Source organism: Aspergillus lentulus (assembly GCF_001445615.1).
Source record: "Aspergillus lentulus DNA, contig: Alt09, strain: IFM 54703, whole genome shotgun sequence".
NCBI lineage: Eukaryota > Fungi > Ascomycota > Eurotiomycetes > Eurotiales > Aspergillaceae > Aspergillus > Aspergillus lentulus.
In genome coordinates this window covers 574,140-586,912 of record NW_028322117.1, presented here as the reverse complement: position 1 = coordinate 586,912, position 12,773 = coordinate 574,140, and the positions used below count along the sequence as shown (strand labels likewise).

Sequence of the window (12,773 nt, the reverse complement as noted above, 5' to 3'; positions counted from 1 at the left end):
CTTGGTACTGCCGGACCGTCACTCCCACCGGACAGTGGAAACTGTGGTTACATCCTCCTACTAGTGCCATCACTACACCACTTTTGTCAGTAGTCCGACTCTAAAGTGCAAAAAGAGCAAGTACCCGATCCGACTGAGACCAGGTCTTAGGTACGATTACGAAGTATGGAGCAGCCTCTTGTCAATCATCGATCATCGATCAGGGATTACCCGAGGATTCTCCATGGTCATGACTGGCTGATCCAAATGGGACTATCCTCCGCTGTTGGCTGGCGGAAATTATTTGGCCGGCCTTGTCTCATCCACGTAGGCACGGAGGACGAAATATGTCCGTAAGTGTGTCATATCATTATCCATCCGTTATTCTTCCATTATGGGCATCAGTTACTGCGATGCATCTTGTTGTGTGCTGTTTCCAGCATTGTCCAGGTGGTGTTGAGCTCCCTGACCATTCTCCTCCTGGAACCCCTCGGTCTGGCGTAGAACACAAGCCACCACCGTCGTACTCGGGACTTCTTAGCTTGACATGCATAACTGGTGCGTGCGGACCGGACTTCAGAACCAAATTGCTTCCTTGGAGTTGCTAAGGTCCTCGCTTAAAAGAATTCATGCATCTCGAAACCTTAGGTGCATGATTTTTCTTTTTTCCCCTCCCACTCCCCCTCTCCCTTTTCCTTGCTCGCTTCCCCTGTGTCTAGCCGCCCTTTCATGGTTTTGTATCCAGTCAATACTCCTACATACATACATAGTACATACCTACCTTACCTTACTTCTTTACATACCTTACCATGCATGGAAGTGATGCTACGTATTTGATTGTTACGCTGAAGTGACAGACGCAACCTGACCCACAGATCCCACCTTCTCTCCACTTTCGGAAGAGTCCTCCATTTGTTTTTCCAACTTCGCAGTTTCTCCTTCAATCATATCAACAGACACTGCTCGTGGGCCAGCTTACCACGGTGCTGATAACGATCGATCTTCGGGAATGGTAACTCCATCGTTTTAAAATCAATTATTCCACACTACGTATCTAGTCTTTTGCGTTCTCTGATTCTGTATTATCAGTTGTCGTTGCCTGTCCTCAGCCTGGTTACCCTCATTTCGTCCACCGTGGCCAATTAGATTTCAAATCTTAGATGTTTTCCTCCTTCTTTCTCGAATTTTCTTAAAAGATACGCCCTCCTGGATGGGCTTGACACGGATGTTTCATAGAAGCTCCTGGTGGAGATTATCTCTTATTCTTTATTCTCATGATCCACTCCACCCCTCCTCGAAGAACCAAGGTGGAGAGTATCTATGCACTAGATACTAACGGATGCAATCGCATGAGGCGGCCATGGTCAAAACCGTTTTATTGATTAGCTGCAAACTCGGGTTGATTATTATTCGGGTTAGTGCCACGCTTGGTTCATTCTCTGCATCTCGCAGGCTCGCGTCGCTAGGTGCATGGTCCTCTTGGTGGTCATTCCTGAGGTGCACCCGCCCGTTACATGGGAGCATTGATGTCGTGACCCTTGTCAGCTTGTCGAAGACACACCAGCAGCCTGGAATCTCGGTCAATAGCTCATGCTCCTCCACGAATCCAAGCTATTCGCAAGCCAAAAGCCAACTATACTGAATCAGGTTACTGGTTACTGACAAAATTCCCACATACGTACTGTCCTAGACTCCTAGTTCTACATCCAGTTAGTTGCAGGCCGCAGGCAATGCTATGCATGCGCTGCGCGTATTTGCAAATACCATCGACACTGGTCGTTATGCCTGTGAAGGGTGCAGACATTTTAGGATTGTTGTTGCATACAGTCCAGTAAGTGTTTCTTGCTTAATGAGTGCGCGTGCAATGTCTCAGGGTTCGCTCATACATGACCCGGAGGGTGTTTAAATATGTCTAGGTACGGAGTACTAGATACTCTTCAAGTTTAAATTGACCGACTGGCTCCACTACGCCAAGGGTCAACTGCCTCTTTCGGTCTCTTCGATTGCCTATCAATCCGGTCAACAAGATCTCGGTGGTGTCTTTCGGTTCCAAGCCACGAATGTGGAGAGAAAGAAATACAAGAACAATAGAAAAAAAGGGGGAAAGAAATAAAACCAAGAATCCTCGGGACCATAAAGAAAAAAATTTAAACGAACTAAAGGAAGATGTACGGTATCATGATCTCCTCGCTTGACTTGGAACAGGCGGCCGCCCCGGGTCTCCGGCGGATTATGGAGCCAACGCATTGCTAGCGTCTTCGGTACGTCTTCCACATGGTGTCCCAAAGGACAACGAATTGTTGTCGGTTTGTTACTGACACGGTCTCGGATTTCAAATACAGTACGGAGTACGGTTAACAGAGGAATTGGTATTTCACTCAAGGACAGAGGCTGCATAGCAGGTTGCAGAGGGGTTTACTGCAACTTTTCCTTTCCCTTCATGCGACTGCGTAAGAGACCGTACTCGGCACCAGTTCTAGTCAGGCAACCAGGGTCTATTTACCCTTTTAAACAACCGTTGGCCAGAGAAAGCACCTCTTCAGTCAGATGCGCGTCTTTAGAACGACGCTTCTGCTGTTCCAGGCTTTCAATGACCCGCAAATCGTCTTCCTGGTGCCACTTCCCAGGAGGGAGCGGCATTTTCAGTCCCTTGAAAACAAAAGAAAAAAAGAAAAAAAAAAAAAAAAAAAAAAAAAAAAAAAAAAAAAAGGGAATATCTCTCATACAACGACGCTTGTTGCCCAAGAGTAGCTTCTTCTAGCTGTCTAGCTTACTGTCGTACTCATCTGCTAATTTCTAACTTGAGCGCCTGAACCTCGAGCGTGAACTTTCTCGCGTTTAGTCCAGTCTCACTAACCCTACCGACCAGAGATAGTCAAAGCCTCCATACTGCCGTTGCATGTGAGTATGTCTCATTTTATTTTTCTTGTTCCTTTCTCCCGTTCTTTCTGCTGTCAAAATTAGTTTGATAATCTAAACATGTCTGACATGAGTCGTCGTTCAGTTCGCCACCATGCCTACCTGCGATACCCGCCTCGCTTCATAGGGTGGATTTCCATCTTCCTCCTCTATGTAGGTGAGTTCACAGTTGATATCGAGGCAATTCCCGACAGTCGACTCAAGATCTGTAGCGTCTTTGGTGACAAAAAGAGGTAACAATAACCTTGTTGAAATTTGAGACTAGGAGAGTCATCTCCCTAGTCATAGTACCCTAGGCTTGCATAGTAGCCTTCCGGTTGTATCCATCAGAAAAGACAGAATACAACATCACCGGGCCTTCGACGTGGAGAAATTGCTCCGTCCCCGGTCCAGTCAGCTTGCCGCCACTTTCTCCCTGTCATCTTTGTGTATATGTTGCCTCTTCCCCTCCTTTTCCCTTTTCCGGGTTTACTTCCTGCCACTATTATCCTCTTTTGTCACTTGCAACCTAGCCTAACGTCAAGTCCTAGACTTGACACCGATCGTCACTTCTCCGGACACGACGCCACCAGAGGGCGATCAGAAGCGGTAGCATTTTAGTGGTATTCGTAGCATTGATAGCATGGCCCAAGATCTCCGTCTCCCGAACCATCAAGCTATGGCCCGTCCATCTTCTTAGAGTTTGTATCGTCTGTACCATGGGCCCTGAAGCGGTTGTTTTATTTGGGTTTATTTTAATTTTCTGGATTTTATCCTATGTGTGTACTATATCTATTTTTTCGAGTCCCGATTCTCCCCCTCAGGTAGAATTTTTGACCCATAAAGGATAGATACCTAGTATATCTCCTTTAGGGTACCCATAGCATATGCCTGAGGGGCTTCGGTCTGAATCCCATGAACATTCATTCAGCATCATAGGTAAGCACGCCTCTGGCTGATTGTCCAATGAGTGGCAGTGAGGAATTAACTGAGCCTACTGGTGCATCCTTAGCATCATCCTCATCTACTAGACTGGCAAACTTTGGGCCCTCCGGTGGATCACTTTAGGATTCGAACTGTGCCTTTGTGCTTGGTCTAATCTCCTATGATTCACCCCGATACTGGCCTTATTTGATAACTAGATTAGCCGTTTTGCTCATTTCCACTTTTGTTGGTTTCGTTCTGTTCTCGCCTGGCCACCTACGCACTGTCGGTTGTTTAATATTTACTATAAACCCTCTACACTTACCAGTCTACCTATCCACCGTCCGGTCACTCCCCGGCCGTTTTCAGGACCCATCAGCGGATCCTTCTCCATTCTTTTACTGTTGGCCCTCGGTCTCAATCGATATCTGCCGTTCTCCTTTATCATTTCGGAGAAAAGGACGAACACATATTAAGTCCAGTCGAAGGGCAAAATAGGAGAAGGATTAGCCTTGAGGCAACAGTCTTCTTCACCTGGCATCGTGGTGCTCCTTAATTCTCCTTAATCAACCACAACTATATATCTATCTTCCTGGTTTGTTTCGTTTGACGCGCACTGGATATTGCCTGGAGAACATCCTGGACCGAACTGTGGTACCATATCAGTACATCCCCTGTATTATTTCACTTTGTCCTCGCCTCTGATTTGCCTGACGGACCCGACTCGGAGGTCCTGAGCTTCTTCAGCAAGCGCCCGGACATTACTTTGAGACCCACCTGGTACGCTTCTGATTCACTTCAAGATATTGGAAGACACCCTTTCTTCTCTCCTGAGATCCTGTTGCTCTCCCACAGTCTGATTTCAAGAAGCTCCTCGACCTGGCTGTCCTATGCCAACAGCGAATCTTACCTGACGTGAGAAGAGACCTCTCTATCATGTCAATCAGTGGGCCTTGCGTTTGGCTGTCATCGTTGTCGCCTCCTGCTACATCTCATCTCTCTGCGATCACGAACCACCTACCATCAACTTCCTGGAATAGCGAACAGGTACTTTCGAGATCAAGGGTGACCCCGCCAAGGTTGCCCTACCCGGGGGAGAAGGGAGGCCATTCGCTTCAGAGGCTGGCAGTCGACATGCAGCCAAGTGCTGTACTCAAGGCTGAAAATGCCTTTTCAGCAACTAACCCTGTGGCAACGTCTAATCATGTACGAAGCTCGGAGGCAGAGATGCCCCCACCAAAGGAAGCCGAAAGCAGAGGTACAGAAGAGACGCTGTCACGCATGCGGCTGGATCAGCTAAACCACGGCGAATCTCATCATTCTGGAGTCTCAAGGCCAGCCAGCCCCTCTGCTCCAAAGGCAGCTACGCTGGAAGCAAATAAGCAGCCTCAGGAAGAGGCACGAGGGGATGAGAAGGACGATGGTGACGCAATGGGCATATCTTCAGACGAGGGAGGAGATCAGAAGAACTCCTCTGACGCAAAGACTGACAAAAAGAAGATGAAGCGGTTCCGGTAAGCTCTCACAATACCTTGATCCTTATGAGTGGCTCGCGTTGTTGCTCAGCAAAACGAAAACTAATCAAGATCTACAGCTTGACACACAACCAGACCCGTTTTCTGATGAGCGAATTTACTCGTCAAGCACACCCAGATGCTGCACACCGTGAACGTCTCTCGAGGGAGATTCCTGGACTAACTCCTCGTCAAGTACAAGTCTGGTTTCAGAACAGGTATTCTTCCCGTGTGTGGATTTCTCCTTGGCCCGATCGGTCCACTAATCCATGTGTTTCAGGCGAGCCAAACTCAAGCGACTCACAAGCAACGATCGAGAGAGGATGTTAAAGTCCCGGGCTTTACCCGATGATTTTGACACAACTCAGGTTCTGCGTACCCCATTTGACAACAAAACACTATCAGAGACACCAGTTGCGTCACCCCGAAACTACATGACGTCGAGTACGGATTCTAATTCTCTGAAGATGCTTCTTACGGACGGACTACAACGTATCAATGACGACGAATACGTGGTTTCTCCGCTGAGTTCATCGTCTACCACAGGAAATTGTTTCCCTTCAGCTGGCCCTGACAGGACACCCGATCATTTTTCCCAACATGGCATCCTTGGACCTCGACCGGCAGCAACGCTACCAGAACTACAACGAAACACCCGCGGGACTTTCCCTTTCCCTAGGTCCAGCAGCTTCTCCGAAGTCTCATACAACACAGGACTGCATTTGCCCGGCAGGTTCTCGAGGCCGGGAGTCGAACCACTCAACCATCCCGGCTTGCCATACGCGCGCCGTCCCATGGATTATGGAATTCCCAGACCGGCTAATGGAATGGTTGTGGGCTACGATCATTCTCGGCCCATGGAAGGCTCTGTGTCGCCTACCGGCCAGCAGGAGCAGCCCCTGCAATACAACGTAGACAACCACAGTATGTGATCGTCCTCTCCTTTTTCATTTGAAAGTATTGTAGACTAACGCGCCTCAAATAGACCAGCAGGTCCCCAGCTATCAAACCACACTCACTATGCCAGCTCCAAAAGGCTTTGGCAGCATAGAGATGAACTCACATATGCAACCTCGACAGATGCCCGCATTACACTCGATACCAGTGTCAGATGCACCTGACTACCGACCTTACTCCTACGAGCATCACCCGTACAGCATGCAAACGACACTACCTTATTCGCAAGCCAACGCTTCGAGTATGAGCCTCCCTGCTTCCTTCCCATCGGACACAACACACGTTCCCCAGGTGGCCGTCTCTACTGAAGACCGGATCAATCAATCGCCTCAGATCTTGGACCCTATGCGAGGGAAATTTGGCAACCCGTCCTACGACTATGCCGGCTACATGTGACATGGCAACAACCTGAAAGACTCGCTCCATTCCTCCGTCTCCATATAACACTACCTTCGCTCCGGTCCTGTATAGTGGGCACAACGGACCAACATAATGTCTAAATCATTCTTATAATCCTCCCTGCGACGGCTGATCGGTAAACCTGCTCAATATTCGTGGCCATGGGACTCCACATCTACTTCCAATGGCTGTCCAATGATCCTCACTTCTTTCTTGTTTGACCTCGTCTCTGCATTTGACAACCCGGTTCCTAGGGAGAAAATACTTTGCATTTCACCTTTTTACTTTTCTCTTGCTTTTTCTATGGGGCGGACATGGCATGGCGTCTGTTTCTTTGTCCGTCTCTCTGTGTTTCTTTGGCTCACCTCATTCAATTTTACACCGGGGACGCACTGCGGTCCTGTGATTTTTTTTATATCTGTGCAAGTACCCTGATGAGTTTCCATCGCAGGGATCTATAGCCAGAAGGATCACTTTTGTACAATATACATACTGTTACAATATAGCCTGCGCCAACCATAAGAGGTAGGGGAGCATTTCTGATAAGCATGACTTAGGGCTTCGAATGTCGGTATCCTCGTCCAATAACATGAAAGCTTTTGACGGGGGTCAGCTTGATCGTAAATAAGGTAGGTCAGACCAATCAAACACCTTAAGTTTGTAGCTGATCATCAGGACCATGAAGAATAAGCCAGCCCAGTTGCCCAATAGATGGACTGCTATTACTGAGAGCCAGGCTTAGCCCTCACTGTCCCGAGTCAGAGGCAGCAATAAGGTGCAGGCAGATCAAGGTACAATCTGGCATCGAATCAGAGCATAGTAGAAAGTAATCCGTCATCCACCAGTCGCCCATTACTCGCAGCTTCTCGACGCAGGTCGTCCAGTCATTGTCGCTGGAGATGACCCCAGATTTTTCAGCAAATCACAAGCGACGGAGTTGCTGAAGCTGAGTCACGGGATCTGACGTTACGACCAATCAACGAGTGGACATTTTTAATCCGCGGTTGCCAGGTTGGAGGCCGTGGTCATGCAATCGAGAATATAAATACTGCTGAAGTTCGCGAGAATTCTTTTTGCTTTCATCAGCATTGATTCAATAACTTGTTCAAAAGATTCATTCTCCAGAGCTCGTTCTACTGCCGTACTTCGTCCGTTGGGATTGCAATTGTTGAATTTTATTCGAGCTTCCAGCATCCTCGTCGCTCCGGTTACGTCATACGTCATCCTACGACCTTCACAAGCACTTGAAGCATCACAGTTCTCTTCTTAGAGAATCCTCGACTTTCAGCACAATCTACTCGAAACCCCCTAGCGAGACAAAAGACAAAATGGTCCACCCATCTTCCACCTGCTGCAAAACCTCCGGTGACGGAAGCTGCGTCTGCGCAGCCCAGGCCAAGTGCTCCTGCGGCAAACAGAACGCCCTCCACTGCACCTGCAACAGGTCCTCCACCGAAAACACCATCTCCGGACCCAGATGCTCATGCCGTAAGTCTCCACGCTGGAATTCGCACATTGTCGAATGGAGAACAGATGACTGATTTTGTCGGTAGGAGTCCGTCCGGCTGGACAATGTACCTGTGAGCGCGCAGCCACCGAGAACCACCCCGTGATGGGAGATGCATGCCCCTGCGGCAAGAGACCTTCCACGTCCTGCACCTGTGAGAAGGCCAGCGCGGTTGATGCGGCGGCTGAAGCCATCGAAATTGATTTCACTACTCGTGCTTGAGTGTTTTGTCGCATTTGATGACGTTTACGCTTTTTCGGGCCTGGGGTTTTATTCTCGGTGTTAGGGGGTTTGCTTGGTAATTCGAGGATTCATTGTATCATAGCTGGCATTCGTTATGGCTGCATTGCTACTGGCGGCTTGGTTGAGCTTGTACTCGTTCTAAGATTTTACAATAATGCAATCCTAAGTGGTTGTCTTGATTCTAAATGTCTTTATTTCGTATTTGTAGCCCCGGTAGATGGAATAGTGCAGAGGACATTGTGCTAGCAGTGATTAGTATGCTTATGACCGGCTGCGTGCCAAGATCATGTCTCACCCGGCTATCAACGTTCTCTGTCAAGTGCCGTTCTATGCCAACTAATATTTTCTACACCAGCACCAGCAAGGATCATCTATAGCAGGAACTTCATACATGAAGCGCTTCCAATGTTTTGCGTCATATAGCACATTACGCTTATCTAATACACACATGCACCTATGGCTCAGTGGTAGAGCATTCCACTTGTACTGCCAAGAAATGGCAATGGAAAGGTCCGCGGTTCGATCCCGCGTGGGTGCATAGCAATCCTTTGCTTTTTGAGCTCCTTTTGCTCATATTTTATGCTTATGCGATAGCTATCGCTCTAAAGTACACAATTTTTTTTAAGCTTAAAGATACCTATCTATTCGTGCTTATTGCTGGTTGATCGACGTACTGTGCTCTTCGAGTGCTGCACCGCCACATCGCAACAACTTTAATCCTTGATGCGTCAGTGGGTCTTCGGCGGGTCGGAAGCGGAAGTGGCTTAACAACTCGGAGAAATGGTTGCTCTGCTCCTTGAAGCAGCCCGGACCGCACATGGAACTCCTATTTTAAGACCTCGAGCTTGGCTTGTAATCTGTTCTATGGGTCAAATTCCAGGTTCAACCCTATTCATGCGCCTTATCTGACGTTTTCCCTTTGGCCTGACGAAGTTCACGAATTGCTGGTGCTACCCCCGAAACCGATTTACCCCCTGTCGCAGCCATCCCCTCGGGGCCCTGTTTGTGCTGGTAGAGCTGCACAGCATCTCGTTCGCGCCATGTGCCAGGTGCTTTGAAGAAGGATACCTCATAACGACGAACTAAGTGAACGCCAAAACCGGGATATGTTTGTATGACACGGTCCGACTGAGCGAATCCCACCGACGTGGTGTCTTGCGCTTTTGTGAGGAATCGACGACCCGTATTCAGAAAGCATAGAGTGTGCTGGATAATCCACCCTATCCACCATGTCGTCCATGCGAGGTCTCGTGCAGTTCATCGCCGATCTGCGTAATGCGCGAGCGCGCGAGCTCGAGGAGAAGCGGGTGAACAAGGAGCTGGCGAATATCCGGCAGAAGTTCAAGGCCGGCAACTTGAACGGCTATCAGAAGAAGAAATATGTCTGCAAACTGCTATATGTTTATATCCAGGGGTACGATGTTGATTTTGGTCATTTGGAGGCGGTCAACTTGATTTCGTCGAATAAATATTCGGAGAAGCAGATTGGGTATTTGGCTGTAACCCTATTCCTGCACGAGCAGCACGAGCTGCTACATCTGGTCGTTAACAGTATCCGGAAAGATCTACTTGATCATAATGAGCTGTTCAACTGTTTGGCGCTGCATGCCGTCGCCAATGTTGGTGGACGGGAGATGGGGGAGGCGCTAAGTACGGACGTCCATCGGCTGCTGATTTCCCCGTGAGTGTTGCTGTTTTGTTTCTCTTGAGTGTGGCGGCTAATCAGGCCGTAGGACATCTAAAGCTTTTGTGAAGAAGAAGGCCGCCTTGACTCTGCTTCGATTATATCGAAAATACCCTGGCATCGTGCAAAACGAATGGGCCGAGCGTATGATTTCTTTGATGGATGACCCGGACATGGGTGTTACCTTGTCTGTCACATCTCTCATCATGGCATTGGCGCAAGATAGGCCTGAAGAATACAAGGGAAGCTATATCAAAGCTGCACAGCGTCTCAAAAGGATCGTGGTCGACAACGAAATCGCGCCTGATTATCTCTACTACCGTGTACCCTGTCCTTGGATCCAGGTCAAACTGCTGCGCTTACTTCAGTACTATCCACCCTCCCGTAAGTGTTCTATCTTTATGATACAGACTTTCCTTCCTCAAGCTCACCCCCTTTGCAGAGGACAGTCACGTCCGGGAGATTATTCGAGCATCCCTGCAACAGATCATGACCACGGCCATGGATACACCAAAGAATGTCCAGCAAAACAATGCTCAAAATGCCATTCTCTTCGAGGCTATCAACCTTCTTATTCATCTAGATACCGAGCATAACCTCATGATGCAAATATCGTCCCGTTTGGGTAAATACATTCAGTCTCGAGAGACAAACGTTCGCTACCTCGGTTTGGAGGCCATGACACACTTCGCCGCCAGGGCTGAAACTCTTGACCCCATCAAGAAGCACCAGAACATAATCTTAGGTTCGCTTCGAGATCGAGATATCAGCGTGCGGCGCAAAGGCTTGGACCTGATCTATAGCATGTGCGACACCACGAATGCCGCCCCCATCGTGAACGAACTTTTACGGTACCTGCAGACCGCGGACTATGCCATTCGAGAAGAGATGGTACTCAAGGTTGCCATTCTGACGGAAAAGTACGCAACTGATGCTCAGTGGTACATCGACATTACATTGAAGCTGTTGTCCTTGGCAGGCGACCATGTCAACGACGAAGTATGGCAGCGAGTCATCCAGATTGTGACCAACAACGAGGAATTACAAGCATATGCCGCACATACGCTTTTAGGGTACCTGAAGACTGACTGCCATGAGAGCTTGGTCAAGATCGGTTGCTATGTCCTGGGAGAATTTGGTCATTTGATTGCCGACAATGAAGGCTCGAGTCCTATTGAGCAGTTTTTGGCGTTGCAAGGGAAGATGATCACCAGTAACGACAACACTCGCGCCATGATCTTATCCTCCTTCATTAAATTTGTCAATCTCTTCCCCGAAATCAAGCCACAACTCTTGCACATTTTCCGTCTCTACAGCCATTCACCCGATACCGAGTTACAGCAGCGCGCTTTTGAATACTTGACAATGGCAACGCTTCCCACAGATGACCTCCTCCGGACCGTGTGTGACGAGATGCCTCCGTTTTCGGAGCGTACCTCTATTCTTCTCTCTCGGCTGCATCAGAAGACGGCCGGCACGACCGAGAAGAAGACTTGGGTCGTGGGTGGCAAGGATGCTAATGCGGACAAGAAAGAAGTTCTCCTAGCACAGAACACCGGCCTCAAGCGTACATTTACCACTATTGTCAATGGTACCAAAACCGGAGCCAACGGGTCGGCGGCGACGTCAAACGCCTCCGGCGACCTGGCCGGGCTTGACCTCAGCGCTTCGTCTGCGCCCCCGCCGAACATGGCCAGTGCAGCTCATCTTACGCCTGACTGGGAACCAGGATACAATAGATTGTATTTTGCGGATGAAGGCGTGCTCTTCGAGGATGCGCAAATCCAGGTTGGCTTGCGGTCCGAGTATCGTGGCCACATGGGCGTCGTGAAGATCTACATTTCGAACAAATCCTCGTTCGCGATCGGATCTCTGACGACTACGCTGGACAACCCTGCGGCGCCAAACCTGAAGATTGATAGCAAGAGTCTCCCAGAGCCTTCTGTTCCGGCCGCGGGCCAGACCCAGCAGACGCTATTGGTTGAGGCTCACGGGCCGTTTAGTGAAGCGCCCACCATCCGAATCTCGTACCTTGCTGGAGCACTTCAGGCTTACACCCTACAACTCCCCGTGCTGATGCACCGCTACATGGAGCCGTCGACTCTGTCGGCAGAAGAGTTCTTCAAGCGGTGGAGGCAGATTGGCGGTCCCCCGCTCGAGGCGCAGCACACGTTCGGCGTCACTGCCAAGGCGAAGAATGTCAGTGAGGCCTTTACACGCCGCCTTGTGGAAGGGTTCCACTGGAGGATCCTGGACAATGTGGATCCCAATCCCAATAACATCGTCGGATGTGCTGTGTACCAGTTCCACGGCGGGAAGACTGGATGTCTTCTACGGCTGGAGCCCAACTATGAACGCAAGGTACGGATTTACTGAACATGACTTCCCCGCGTTTCACTAATATTGATTTCCGCAGATGTTCCGGGTCACCATTCGGGCTACGCAAGAAGCCGTGCCGCAAGCACTAGCGAAACAGATGGAGCAGAAACTGGCTCAAGGCGCATCGGATGAGATGTTCGGCTCACGATGAACAGATGGGATAACCTACGATGACCTGGCAGCTGACAAGACGATGGGTCTTATGACTGACTAATAATACTCTCGTTCCGGAGTTCTCTCCAAAGGCGAGATTACCTTTTGATGTAATTATTGATGCTAACAAGGTACA

General features: G+C 49.2%; 3 protein-coding genes and 1 non-coding gene across 4 annotated transcripts; all 4 read left to right on the top strand.

Moving 5' to 3' along the window:
• Window positions 1-4,935: 4,935 nt before the first annotated feature.
• On the top strand, window positions 4,936-6,668 carry ALT_5043 (homeobox domain-containing protein; the record flags this gene model as incomplete). Its single annotated transcript, XM_033558835.2, has 4 exons — window positions 4,936-5,315; window positions 5,396-5,533; window positions 5,596-6,239; window positions 6,301-6,668. The coding sequence occupies 4 exons, from the start codon at window positions 4,936-4,938 to the stop codon at window positions 6,666-6,668; spliced, it is 1,530 nt and encodes a 509-aa protein (XP_033414726.2).
• Window positions 6,669-7,999: 1,331 nt separating this feature from the next.
• Window positions 8,000-8,400, top strand: ALT_5042 (putative copper resistance protein Crd2; the record flags this gene model as incomplete). The annotated part of the gene is made up of 2 exons (XM_033558836.1): window positions 8,000-8,159; window positions 8,225-8,400. The coding sequence occupies 2 exons, from the start codon at window positions 8,000-8,002 to the stop codon at window positions 8,398-8,400; spliced, it is 336 nt and encodes a 111-aa protein (XP_033414727.1).
• A 471-nt stretch (window positions 8,401-8,871) lies between these two features.
• Window positions 8,872-8,959, top strand: ALT_t102. Its single transcript is given in 2 exon segments — window positions 8,872-8,907; window positions 8,924-8,959. It is a non-coding gene; the product is annotated as a tRNA-Thr (tRNA).
• Window positions 8,960-9,650: 691 nt separating this feature from the next.
• Window positions 9,651-12,635, top strand: ALT_5041 (AP-2 complex subunit alpha; the record flags this gene model as incomplete). Its single annotated transcript, XM_033558837.2, has 4 exons — window positions 9,651-10,102; window positions 10,155-10,489; window positions 10,548-12,466; window positions 12,522-12,635. The coding sequence occupies 4 exons, from the start codon at window positions 9,651-9,653 to the stop codon at window positions 12,633-12,635; spliced, it is 2,820 nt and encodes a 939-aa protein (XP_033414728.2).
• Between the last annotated feature and the right edge of the window lie 138 nt (window positions 12,636-12,773).